This window comes from Elephantulus edwardii, unplaced genomic scaffold (genome assembly GCF_000299155.1).
Source record: "Elephantulus edwardii isolate Elephantulus edwardi_28Jun2011 unplaced genomic scaffold, EleEdw1.0 scaffold00441, whole genome shotgun sequence".
NCBI lineage: Eukaryota > Metazoa > Chordata > Mammalia > Macroscelidea > Macroscelididae > Elephantulus > Elephantulus edwardii.
In genome coordinates this window covers 677,330-691,048 of record NW_006400191.1, presented here as the reverse complement: position 1 = coordinate 691,048, position 13,719 = coordinate 677,330, and the positions used below count along the sequence as shown (strand labels likewise).

At 40.4% G+C, this 13,719-nt stretch overlaps 1 protein-coding gene across 1 annotated transcript in view; it reads left to right on the top strand.

Annotated features, from left to right (window-relative positions):
* The first annotated feature begins 838 nt into the window (after positions 1 to 838).
* Positions 839 to 13,719, top strand: part of CCDC22 (coiled-coil domain containing 22) — a 206,151-nt gene continuing 193,270 nt past the window's right edge. The window contains exons 1-2 of the mRNA XM_006902707.1: positions 839 to 888; positions 2,750 to 2,927. Coding sequence (XP_006902769.1) covers positions 839 to 888; positions 2,750 to 2,927 — 228 coding nt within the window. The remainder of the gene's footprint in view (positions 889 to 2,749; positions 2,928 to 13,719) is intronic.

Sequence of the window (13,719 nt, the reverse complement as noted above, 5' to 3'; positions counted from 1 at the left end):
TAAGGAGGGACAGGTCCTTGGAGAGGGACATCATGCTTGGGAGGGTGGAGGGATGGCACAGAAGGGGAAGACCCTCTATGAGGTGGATTGATTCAGTGACTGGGATAAGCGGGATGGGTGTGTCAGAGGCAGTGAGATTGGCACGGGATAGAGCAGGGTTTAGGCCTGTTGTACATAGGGTCGCTATGAGTCACAAGTGACTGGATGGCACATAACAACATAGGGTAGTAATGTGTTCTGTCTGACTGCACACTTCATAAGTTGCTGCTGTGTTTGCTTTCTCTGTCTCTCATTTTCTGTCTCCCTCCCCAGCCCCCCATCTCTGCTTTTGAGTTGTTATTGAGTACTGTCTCGTCTTGGGAGGAGACTGCCTATTAGTCTGCAGAGGACCAGCAGATGGATTTGAACCACATGCATTTGCAGGTTCTTATCACGACGTCATCAGGGCTATTTGCTCCTGTGTGGTTGTACTGTTGAGTCAGAACCGACCCATAGCTGACTCTCCTTAGGGTTTTCGAGGCTGTTAATCAGAAGGGAGGAGACTGCCCATCCTTCTGACGCGGAACAGCTTCTTGCCACTAGGCTACCTAGCCCTCCAGAAACAGCCCAAGGAAGGTATACTACAATTCCCAGGGACCATTGCACGCACAGATCTACGTGCGGAAGTATACACTAGGGATCCAGGCACCCAGCGTGCTTCTCGCTCACTAGCAGAACTACATTTCCCGGCATTTCTCGCGCGGCCTGTGACTCTTCGTGGACAGTGGTGCGGTGTGAGGTCTCAAAGCTGCGTCCCTCCCACTCGGACCTGACTCTGGATCCACTGCTTGGACTAGCTATGGAAGAGGCCGACCGAATTCTCATCCATTCCCTGCGCCAGGCCGGCACGTAAGGACACGGTCCCCCTCCTCATCCCCGAATGCCCACATCCGGGACTCCAAAATCTCTTGGTCCAGTCACCTGGAGACTTTAAAATACTTGGACCTTAAAATCCAGGGCTTCAATTTCCAGGAACTTAAAGATTGGCCCTCCCTTTCAGACATGGAGGAGGGAGCTGTGCAATATTTTAAGCCCCAGAGAAAGTAAACCCGACGGTATGGATCCGAGCACAGTGAAATGTTAAAACCTTCGAACCTTCAAAACCAGGAACCCTAATATTCGGTGGCGTTATTAGGGTTGGTGTTACCCTCCCTGACCCCAATGGGCCTTCTCTCATAACCGACCATACATATAGAATCGTTAGTAATGTTTATTATTTTTAATCAAGTAATGTCATAATTATAATTGTTATGTTTCTTAGGTATCTATTATCTATTTCTCATCTATCTATCTATCTAGATATCATCTATATCTAAATACTAACAAAAAAAATTCTAAATGGAATTGTTAGTTATGAATTATTAATAACTGAGAGGAAGAGTTTTGATTTTTTTATCCTTTTGTTTAATGACTTTCATTCTCAAAAAAAGCTATTGATATAGGTTCATGAAAACTTATTATCACAATATTGTCGCTAAAACACCGGAAAATTTGAAAAAAATCAGCGACTATAAAAACAGCAATATAATGAAAGCAAATTTGCTTGTAGTGCTTGCAGATGAAATCTTGTGATTTGATGCATTATTATAATTCGATAATTAGTAATAGTAACTGACTGGAGCTTATTAGAAGATTGAAAGTAAATTAGCATATAGTTTTAACCTTGTAGATATATTGATACATGTAAGTTGCATTTATGAAAAATGTTTTCCGATTATAAATACAGGATGCTTCTATGAGAAACATCAAAGCAAAAATAATTTCTGTTGAAACACTATACGACATTTTTATAGATGTATTTTAGTTTCATTCTTGCTGACAGTGTCACCCATTATGATCCAAATTCCACACCCACCCCACACCCTAGTGATGCCACTGTTGAAATCTGTGAATGTAGGAAAGTCCTAGCATTTCAACAACTATGGCTTTTAGTACCTTGGAACACTTCTATCTATAGACCATAAAATACCCGTACCCTGAGAACCAGGCAACCTAGAAGACTAGAATCTGAAAATCTGGTGACCTTGGTAACCAGAACACACAGGATTCCTCCATTTGAGGTCCCTATACATCATGATGTCAATCTTTAGGGATCCTGATTCGTAGATTGCTTGAAACTCAGAGGTCTTGGAACTTTGAAAACCAGGGACCCTGATTTTTGCAACCTCTGAAAACCCTAGCCTCTCAGTATCTAATTTCAAAACCCCGTTGTGTGTGTTGTCCAGTCAGTTCCAGGAGGTTTTCAGAGGCAGTAAATTGCATGGGAGGAGATTGCCCATCCTCCCATGGAGTAGCTGGTGGATTTAAACCATATGCCTTTGAGATTGCAGCACAGCTTCTTATCAATAGGCCACTTAGTGGCAAGATATCTTGGGATATGTTATCTGGAGACTCAGAAATCCAGAGATCTTGCCACTTGGATCCCTTGACCTTTTCAGACCTTAGAAATGTGAAAGATCTTAATCATTGTGAAAATTTGAGATTTTTCTTTTTTTTAGCTAAGGGCTCATCCAACCACCGTTTTTCCTTTACTGCGATATTAGGACCTGAAGACTTTTCTACTTATTAGTTTTCCAAATCGAGGTCTCAGTCACCCATGGCATCCATGAATTAGGAACACTACCTCCTCACCTTCAGAAGGCAGGATAGCCCACTTTGATCCCACTTTTCTGAATGTTGCCCCAATCAAGGAAGCCCCCTTTTTCTTCAGGGCTATTCCTCCAGATGTGCAGACCCTTCGAGCCTTCACTACTGAGCTGGTTATAGAGGCTGTGGTTTGCTGCCTGCGTGTGATCAACCCTGACGTGGGCTCCGGCCTGAGCCCTCTGCTGCCTGTCGCCATGTCTGCCCGGTTCCGTCTGGCCATGAGCTTGGCTCAGGCTTGTATGGTGAGTGCCCCACTTACAGTATACACATCTTTCTTCTTCCTCCAGAGAGTAACCAAATTCCTATAAAAGGCTTACTTTTCTTGTTACCTCCCCTTGTGGCCTAGTACTCACTAGTGGTTATGGCTGTTCACTAGTGGTTAAGCTGCCTGAGTAGTTCATATCCAGTTCCACTAGTTGGTAACTGTAGAAACTTAAACCTTATGGTTTTACTAAATATTAAATGGTCATAATAAAAATAGGTTTGTGAGGATTAAATAAGTTGATGTGTGTTAACTCTTGACAACAGTGTCTGTTGTTATTGCTGTTTGCTATCAAGTCTGACTATGACTCATAGGGACCCTATGAACAGTGGCTCTGAACCTTGCACTATCCTGAGCCAACCTCACTGTCTCTGACACATCTGACACCCTATTGTCACAGTCACGGTGTCAATCCATCTCCTCCTGGATGTTCCTTTTTTTTTCACAAATAATAATTTTTATTTGTAATTATTAAAAGGCTGAATTTTAAACAGATTCTTGAACTGGTGGCTCATAACCATCAGCTCGTTCAACTTTTGCACCTGTCTCATCTCCAGTAGCTTTTCCAGAGCTACCACCTTCACCATGAATCTCCATGAGTTTGCCCAATTCAAACTTGGGCTTCTTGAGCATTTTTACCTTCCTAACAAATACATCATGGAGAGAATAAATAGACTGGCAAGCCTTTTCTATGTCTTTTCCAATGCTGTCTGGAATCAATTTATTGACCACCTCTTTCAAGTCATTTGTTTGCACCTCTCGGGTCATGATTTCCATCATTTTCTTCTGGATTTGGCGGACCTGTTGGTGCTGAGCATAAGATGTCTTCCGAATCTGATTGTTGCGTTTTTTTGTAAAACCAACACAAAATAGACGGAGCAAATAACCATCGGTGGTTTTGACATCAACATGTGCTTCAGTCATGGTCTGCCATTTTTTGACCATGGAGCACATTTTGTCGTGGGTAAGATCCATGCCATGGAAGTTGGTGAGGCAGTTTTTGCCTTGAACATCCTCAGTAATTAGCTTGAATTTTCTAAACGCAACTTTGTCATTTTGCAAATCAGCAAGGCTCACTTCAAAAACACGACCCTTGAGTCCATCAGACGCAATTTTGGTTCCTTGAGTCCTTGTGACTAATGTCTTCCCAATATTTCTTATATTGAACATTGCTGGCGCCTTTACATCATACCAATCTTTCTTAGAAAATGGATCAACCACTTTCTTCTTGGCTCCTTTTTTTGCCACCTTTTGTAAGGCGCTTGTTCTTGCCGACCACCAGGTGGTGACGAAGGAACAAAAAGGCTGGATGTTCCTTTCTTGACCTGATCCTCCGCCTTTCCAAGCATGATGTTCTTCTCCAAGGACTTAACCCCTCTTGGCAGCATGCTCAAAGTATGTGAGGCAGCATTTTGAAGTCCCTGTCTCCAAAGGGCAATCTGGTTTCAGTCTTTTCAGGACAGTCTTTTTGTTATTTTGGCAGTCCACAGTATTTTCAATACTCTTCACCATAATTCAATTCATCATTTCAGTACTCAGCACCATAATTCAAAGACATTGATTCTATTTCTGTTATCCATAATCATTGTCCAGCTCTCAGATGCATAGCAAGAAATTGAGAAGACATAGCTTTGATCAGGTGTACCTTAGTATTTGGATTGACATTGTTCCTCTTTAGCACTGTGGAGAGGTCCTTGACAGCAGATTTTCCCAATGCAACTCATCTTTTGATTTCCTGACTGCTGGTGCTAAGCATGTTGATTGTGGATCCAAGCAAGAGGAAATAGATCACAACTTCAGTCTTTTCTCTATAATTCTATCATGATTCTGCCTATTGGCCTGATGGTGAGGATTTTTGTTTTGTTGATGTTGAAGCGCAATCCATATTGAAGATAGCAGTCGTTGATCTTGTGCAGCAAGCACCTCAAGTCCTCCTCAGTTTTGGCGAACAAACTTGTGTCATCTCCATAATGCAGGTTGTTGAATCTTCCTCCAATCCTGATGCCACATTCTTCATCATAAAGTCCAGCCTCTCGAATGATCTGCTTAGCATATGGATTGAAAAGGTATGGAGAAAGATTACACCTCTGATACACACTTAGATTATTAGACATAGCACTGGAGGCTGAACTCTCATTTTGTAAGTCACTAAAATGAGGAAGAATAGGTGCAAACATTGACTAATAACTGAATGTGGAACTTATGAAGTATGAATATAAGAAAATTGGACATTGTTAAAAAAATGGAATGCATAAAAAACTGACATACTAGGTAGGCATCAGTAAGCTTAGATGGACTGGCACTAGCCACTTTGAATCACATAATTCTTATGACCTACTACACCTGGAATGAAAAACTAAAGAAAACTTGGATTGCATTTATAGTCAAAAAGACCATTTCTGGATCCATCCTGAAATACAATGTTGTAAGTGACAGGATACTATTCATATAAGGAAGACCTGTCAGTACCACTATCATTCAAATATACAACTAAAGCCAAGGAAGAAGAAATAGAAGATTTCTACCAACTTTTGCAGTCTGAAATAGATCAAACATGCAGCCAAGATTGATTAATACTAACTGGTTACTGGAATGCAAAAGTTGGGAACAAAGAAGCAGAATCAGCAGTCATAGTATACGGACTTGGTGATAGAAATGAGGCTGGAAATTGAATTTTGTACAATCAGTAATCTATTAACTACAGATACCTTTTATAAAAAACAGGGGAGCTCTGGTGGCCTAGTGGTAAGGAGCTGCAACTACAATCCCAGAGGCGAACGGTTCGAATCCACCAGATGCTCTGCCGGGGAAGGAGGGACAATCTCCTCCTGTACCAGTCAGATCTGATTTGACGGTACACTCACACAAGAATAATAAAGTAAAAATTTAAAAAAAACAAAACACCGTTGGCAACTATACACCTGGACCTCACTTCACCTGTGGAAAGAATTGTTGGACAAACTCAGTATCAGCTGTGAAAATCAGGCCAGGTGCTGACAGTAGAACAGACCATCAACTACTTATGTGCAAGTTCAAATTGAGGCTAAATAAAATTAATAGTTTGGTGGGTACAGGGTGGGGGAAGGAAATGTGAAGGATCTGGGTGTAAATACAAGGGCGAAGTCCAATGGTTATTAATTTTATAAAACATAATGATTAATACCCTCCAGTCCCTCCCAAGATAGGTTGTGATTTATAAAATCATTGCTCCTGCATGCTGAGGTGGGTTAAGGAAATGAGAATGATCTGGTGTGAAAACAATGTATAGGAACTTTGTAAGTAAACCAGTATGAAACAAAATGTTTATATTTTAAAAAACCCTCAAAAGCACAAAACTTAGTGCATGAGAATGATTGTATGAAATATAATATGAATGAGAAATAGTGTGAAACCCAGTGCATACGAACTTTGTAAGCAAACCATTAAAAAAAAGGGGGGAACGGGTCCTTGAGAAATGTGGAGGGTCAGAGTAAGAGAGGAAGGCCCTCAAAAAGATGGCTTGACGGGGAGCTCTGGTGGCCTAGTGATAAGGAGCTGCAACTACAATCCCAGAGGTGCACGATTCAAATCCACCAGATGCTCTGCCGGGGAAGGAGGGACAATCTCCTCCTGAACCAGTCAGATCTGATTTGATGGTACACTCACACAAAAATAATAAAATTTTTTAAAAAAGATGGATTGACACTATATAAAAACTGTGTGACTTATAAAAAAGAAAATGAAAACAATCCACAAAGATTGTTTTGAGTCTAGCTCACCTTAATTTAAAAACCACCTCAACAGGTTTGAGGCATTGAACAGTAATGAACAAAGACCAGATGAGCTGTGGGACTATATCAAGGATATCATCCTTGAGGAAAGCTGAAGGTTGTTAAAAAGACAGGAGGGAAGAAAAGACCAAAATGGATGTCAGAAGAGACTCTGAATATTGAACTAGAATGCTGAGAAGCCAAAACAAAGGGAAGAAATGATAAAGAGGTGAACAAAAAAATGTCAGAGGGAAGCTCATGAGGACAAAACAAAGTATTATAACAAAATGTGCAAAGAGCTGGAGTCCAAAAATCAAAAGGAAAAAACTAGCTTGGCATTGTTGAAACTGAAGAACAAATTCAAGTCTACAGTTGCCTTTTGTTAAGTGCCATTGAGTCGAATACGACTCATAGCGACCCTATGAACAGAATATCGGAACCCTGTCCTATCCTGCACCATTCTCACACTTCCTGACACACGAGCCCATTGCAGCAGTCACCGTGTCTATCTAGTTGAGGGTCTACATCTCCTTTGCTTATCCTCCATTCTTCCCAGCATCATGTCCTTCTCCAAGGAATAGTCCCTCCTAACAGCATGCCCAAAGTGTGAGGTGAAGCCTCATCATTCTTACCTCCAAAGAGCACTCCGGCTGCACCTTCTCCAAAGACATAACTGTTTGTTCTCTTGGCTGTCCATGTTCAATGTTCTTCTCTAACACCATAGCTCAAAAGCATCAATTCTTTTTCTGTCGTCCATATTCATTGTCCAGTTCTAAGATGCATATTAAGTAATTAGAAAGACTATGGCCTTGATCATTTGCACCTTAGTCCTCAAATAGACATCATTACTCCTCAATAATTTGGAGAGGTCCCTAACTGCATATTTTCTCAGTGTGATGTATCTTCTTATTTCCTGACTGCTGGTACCAAGGATGTTAATTGTGATCCAAATAAGATGAAGCTGTTGACAGTTTCAATCTCCTCTCTATCCAACATGACACTGCCTATCGGTCCAGGAATAAGGCCCCAGGAATCGATTGGATACCAAGGGACTTGTTTAACTTCACAGATGGAGATATGGATGCACTCAGCAGTCTATGCCAGGAAATTTGGAGGATAACTGGCCAACAGATTGGAAGAGGTCCATGTTTATTCCTATTCCAAGAAAGGTTATGCAACTGAATGTAGAAACTATCGAGCAATATCATTAATATCACATGCAAGCAAAATACTGTTGAAGATCATGCAAACATGGCTAGAACAGTAGATAGATAGGTAAATGCCAGAAGTTCAAGCAGGATTTAGAAGAGGATGCCAGATGAAAGTAAAGGATACCAGAAGAATGTCTATTTGTGCTTTATTGACTATGCAGAGGCATTTGACTGTGTGGATCTTAACAAGTTGTGGCTGACATTGAGAAGAATGGTAATCCCAGAGAATTTAAGTGTGCTCATATGGAACCTATACCTGGATCAGGAGACTGTTGTGCAAAAAAGAGCAGGGAAACACTGCATTTAAACAGTTGCCTTCCCCAACCCTCACCTCCTTGTACCCCCAATATGTTTTTTCCCAATGAAAAAAAATAGAAAACAAAAGCAAAAACAGTTGCCTAGTACACGATAAATTTTATGTGAGTGTTCACTGGTTTTGTGATCATCATCACTGCATAGTAACATCATATTATTTCTCTATACTTACTAAAGCCTTTAGCTCTTTCTCAAGATTTCTCTGATTTTATTCAGTGTATTTGATGTCTATGTAGAAAATCCTCCCCTCTCTGTGTCTTTTTGGTTTCATGACCTCTTCCTTTTTTTTTTGTCTAATATTTTTGTTGGTTTTCATGGAATAGTTAATATACTTTGTGTTTTATACAAACTTTCATTTGCATTTTGTTTCATACAATCATTCATATACATTTTATTTTATATAATTAATTACTACTGATCTGTGCTTATGGTTAACCTTGAAAAGACTGAGAATTCCACAAACACTTGTTTTATATGAAACCTAGACCTACACCAAGAAGCTGTTGTCCGAACAGAGCAAGGAAAACATTACATGCATTAAAATTGGGAAGGGTGTGCATCAGGCCCATATCCTCTCTCCAGACGTATTCAGTATATATGCTGAGCAAATAATTTGGACTTTATGAAGAAGAGTGTGGCATCAGGATTGGAGGAAGCCTCATCAACAATCTACAGATAACACAACCTTGCTTGTTGAAAGGGGACTTGAGACACTTGATGCAAAGGATCAAGGACTGCAGCCTTCAATGTAGATTATACCTCAATTTCAAGAACACAGAAATTCTCACCATTGACCAATAGACAACATCTTGATAGAGAAAAGATTGAAAAAAATCTTTATCTTGCTTGAATCCATGGTTAGCAACCTTTGTACCAGCAGTCAGGAGATCAGGAAATGTATAGTATTCGGAAAGTCTGTTGTTAAGGATCTCTCCAAAGTCCTGAAGAGCAATGATGTCAGTCTAAAGAGTAAGGTGTGCCTGATTCAGCCCACAGTTACCTGCTATACATCTGAGAGATGGACAGTGAATAAGGATGAAAGAAGATGCATTTGAGTTGTGGTGTTGGAGAAGAGTACTCAAATCCCATGGGCTGCTAAAAGAATGCACAGATATATGTTGGAGATAGTACAGCCTGACTGTTCTTTGGGAAAGTTGGTGAAACTTCGTCTCACATATTTTGGACATGTTGTTGGTTGGTTGGTTGGTTTTTTTAATTCATATACATTGTCTTTCTTTTAAAAAATGTTTAAAAATTATTTTTATTTGTTTTTTATTTTATGTGTGTGTACCATCGAATCAGATCTGACTGGCACAGGAGGAGATTGCCCATCCTTCTCCAGCAGAACATCTAGTGGATTCGAATCACGTGCCTTTGGGATTCCAGTGCAGCTTCTTGCCACTAGGCCACCAGAGCTCCCTTGGACATGTTGTTAAGTGCAATCGAGTATGACTCATAGCTATCCTATGAACAACTGACGGGAACACTGTCCTTTCCTGTGCCATCCTCATAACTTCTGACACACTAAATCTCATTGCTGTAGTCCCTGTATTAATCCACCTAGTTGAGGGATTTCCTTTTTTTTTTACTGCCCTTCCATATTTCCAAGTGTCATGTCCCTCTCCAAGGAATAACCTCTCTTAGCAACATACCCAAAATATGTAAGATGAAATTTCATCTTCTTTGCTTCCAAGGAGCATTCTGGTTGCACCTTCTCCAAGACAAATATATTTGTTCTTTTTGCAGTCCATGGATCTTCAGCGCTCTTCTCCAGTACCACAGTTCAAAGGCATCAATTCTTCTGTCCTCCTTAGTCATTGTCCAGCTCTTAGAAGTATAGCAAGTGACTGAAGAGGCCATGGACTGAATCAGATACACCCTTGTCCTCAAACTGACATAATTATGCTTCCATAATTTGGAGAGGTCCCTGACTGCAGATGTTCCCAGTGCAATAGGTCTCCTGATCTCCTGACTGCTGGTACTTGGATTGTGGATCCAAGTAAGATGATAGTCTCAAGCTTTTCTCCGTCCATCATGATGTTGCCTATTGATCCAGTGGTGAGGATTTTTGTTTTCTTGATGTTGAGATGCAGTCCATATTAAAAGCTGCAGTGCTTAACCTTTGGCAGCAAGTGCTTCAAGTCCTCCTCACTTTCGGCAAGCAAGGTTATGTCATCTGTATAATGAAGGTCATTGATGAGTCTTCCAATCCTGATGCCACATTCCTCTTCATAGAGTCCAGCTTCTCAAATAATTTGCTCAGCATACAGATTAAATAGGTATGAACGAGGATACAGCCCTGATGCACACCTTTACTGATTTTAAACCATGCAGTGTTTGCTTTACTTTGTTCACAAAATAGCCTCTTGGTCTAGGATTAGACCAATCAAGTATTCTGGGATTACCATTCTTCTCAATGATAGCCATAATTTGTTATGATCTATACAGTCAAATGCCTTTGTATAGTCAACAAAGCACAAATAGACATTCTTCTGGTATTCTTTGCTTTCAGCTAATATCCATCTGACATCAACAGTTATATCTTTAAGGCTGTGGCCTTTTCTAAGTCCTCCTTGAACATATGACAGTTCTCTGTTTATGTACTGTTGTAGCTGTTTTTGAATGATCCACAGAAATATTGTCCTTGCATGCGATGTTCATGATGATTGTTTGATAATTTCCACATTCCGTTGGATCACCTTTCTTGTGAGTGAGAACAAACATTGATTTCTTCCAGTCAGTTGGCCAGGCAGCTGTGCTCCAAATTTTCTGGCATAGACTAGTGAGCAAATCCAGGGCTGCATTTGAAACATTTCATTTGGCATCCCATCTCTTCTTGGGGCCTTATTTTTTGCCAGTGCCTTCAGTGCAGCTTAAATTTCTTCCTTCATTATCATTGTTTCTTAGTCATATGGTACTTCTTGAAATATTTCAAATACTGTGAAATATTTCAGTATCAGCTAATTCTTTTTGGTACAGTGACTCTATGTATTCCCTCCATCTTCTTTTGATGTTTCCTGCATCATTGAACAGAGATAACCATATTTGGGGAATTTTTTACTTTTTACTTTTTTCTTGTGTACCCTCGAGTTGGATCCAACTGGCACAGGAGGAGATTGTCCCTCCTTCTCCAGCACAGCATCTGGTGGATTTGAGCCTCACACCTTCAGGATTTCAATGCAGCTTGACACTAGGCCACCAGAGCTCCCTGGGACATCATATTTGGAAAGATCAGTGAAAGGGAGAAAGACCCTCAGTGAGATGGATTGATGCAATGTCTGCAGGAGTGGACTCAAATGTGTTGAGAATGATGATGCAGGATCTACAGAATTCAGATCTATTGTTCATGGGGTTGCTATGAATTGTATTCGACTCAATGGCAATTAACAACAACAACAACTGCTATTAGCCTGTCTTTTCAAGTCTCTGTTGAATCTTACCTATTCCTTCATCTCCCCATCTGCCCACTAACCTCCACTATCCTGGTGATTTTACCTTTGCCCTCTTCCATGCTCTTCCCCATTCCCTTTTTATTTATATACATCTTGCTCAGTTGTCTTGTTTTTACAATAATGCAGTATTTGTCCTTATGAGACTGATTTATCTCATTCAGCACAATGCTATCTAGACTCTCCCATGTTATATAGTCTTATATGAAATTGTTGTTCCTTAGTGCTGCATAGTATTCTGTTGTGTGACTGTTCCACAGTTTCTCAATCCATTCGTTTATTGATGGGCATTTAGGTTAATGCTGCTATGAATATAGGTGTACATATCTCTGTTCATGTCTTGGTTCTTATTTCTTTGAGGTATATTCCTAGCAGTGGAATAGTGGTGTCATATGGAATTTCTATGTTCTGCTTTTTGAGGATATGCCAAACTACCTTCCAGCGTGGTTGTGCCATTTTACAATCTTACCAGCAGTTCATGAGAGTTCCAGTCTCTCCACATACTCTCCAAGCATTACTTGTTGTCCTATAAAACTTTGCTACTGCTGCTAGGGTGAAATAGATTGTTGTTTTGATTTGTATCTCTCTGATTGCCAGTGATTTTTAACATTCATCTTTGTGTCTGTTGGCCATCTTAATGTCTTCCTTTGTGAAGAATCTTTTCATGTCTTTCCCCCATTTTGTTTTTGGGTTATCTTTTTCTTGTGGAGACCCTGTAGTATTCTGTAAACTTTCATTATGAGACCCTTATCTGAGATGTCATTGGCAAATGTTTTTTCCCAGTCTGTAGGTTTTCTTTTCACTTTATTGGGAAAGTTTCTGATGTAAATAGGGACTTGATTTTTAGAAGGTCCCATTTGTCAATTTTATCCCCTCCTGGATATGCTTTTCTGGCTATATTTGCAAGCCTTTTTATGCTATATGGTAGGGCTTCTAAGTTTATGACCTCTTCACTTCTTGATACTTGACTGTTGTTTAAGTTGTTCCAGCCACCCAGTGTCACCCCAGAATCTGGTGATCGTGAAGAATTTAAGACTTAACATATCTCAAATACTGAGTTTCATTTTAGAGCCTTCCAATTCACAAATAGTGTCTGTTGTTGTTATGTGCCGTGGAGTTGCGACTCATAGTGACCCTATGTACAACAACCCTGAAACCTGTTCTATCCTGTGCCAACTTTACTGTCTCTGATACACCTACCTTCATTACTCTAGTCACTATCTCATCAATGGTCTTCCTCTCTTTCTCTGTCCCTCCACCCTTCCAAGCATGAAGTCCCTCTCTAAGAACTAGTCCCTTCTTGCAACGTGCCCAAAGTATATCAGACAAAGCCTGATCATCCTTGCCTCCAAGGAGCAGCCTGGTTTGACACTCTAGGACGAACCTGTTTGTTCTCGTGGTTGTCTGTGGTATATTCAACACTCTTCTCCAGCACTGTTTGGGTTTTTTTATTTGTTTGTTTTCCATTTTTTTCTTTTTTTAGATTTTAATGAAAGTTTATAAAGAACTTGGATTTCCATTCATTCATTGTTGCACATTTTCATGCCTGTCTCCCCTTCCCCCACTTTGTTTTTTTCTTTGGAAAAAAAAAGTTCTTTCATTGTTATACAGTTCCCCCCTCCGCCAGAGCACATTACTATGCAACTCTTATTCTGGACTCTTGTCATGCCAGTAATACCTAATCATATTCTGTGTTATGCTGATGACACAACCCTGCTTGCTGAAACTTAGGAGGACCTGAAACACTTGCTGTGGAAGGTGAGGGACTGCAGTCTTCAGTATGGATTGAGACTCAATATCAAGAAAACAAAGATTCTCATCACTGGGCCAATTGGCATCATAATGGATGGTGAAGAGATTGAGATTGTTCATAGTTTCGGTTTGCTTGGATCCACAGTCAACACTCTTGGCATCAGGAAATTAAAAGATGTATTGTGATGGGAAAGTCTATGGTTAGAGACCTCTCTAAAGTGCTGAAGTGCAAAGATGTCAGTCTGGAGACTAAGGTGCGCCTGATACATGCCATGGTCTTTGCAATCACTTGCTAT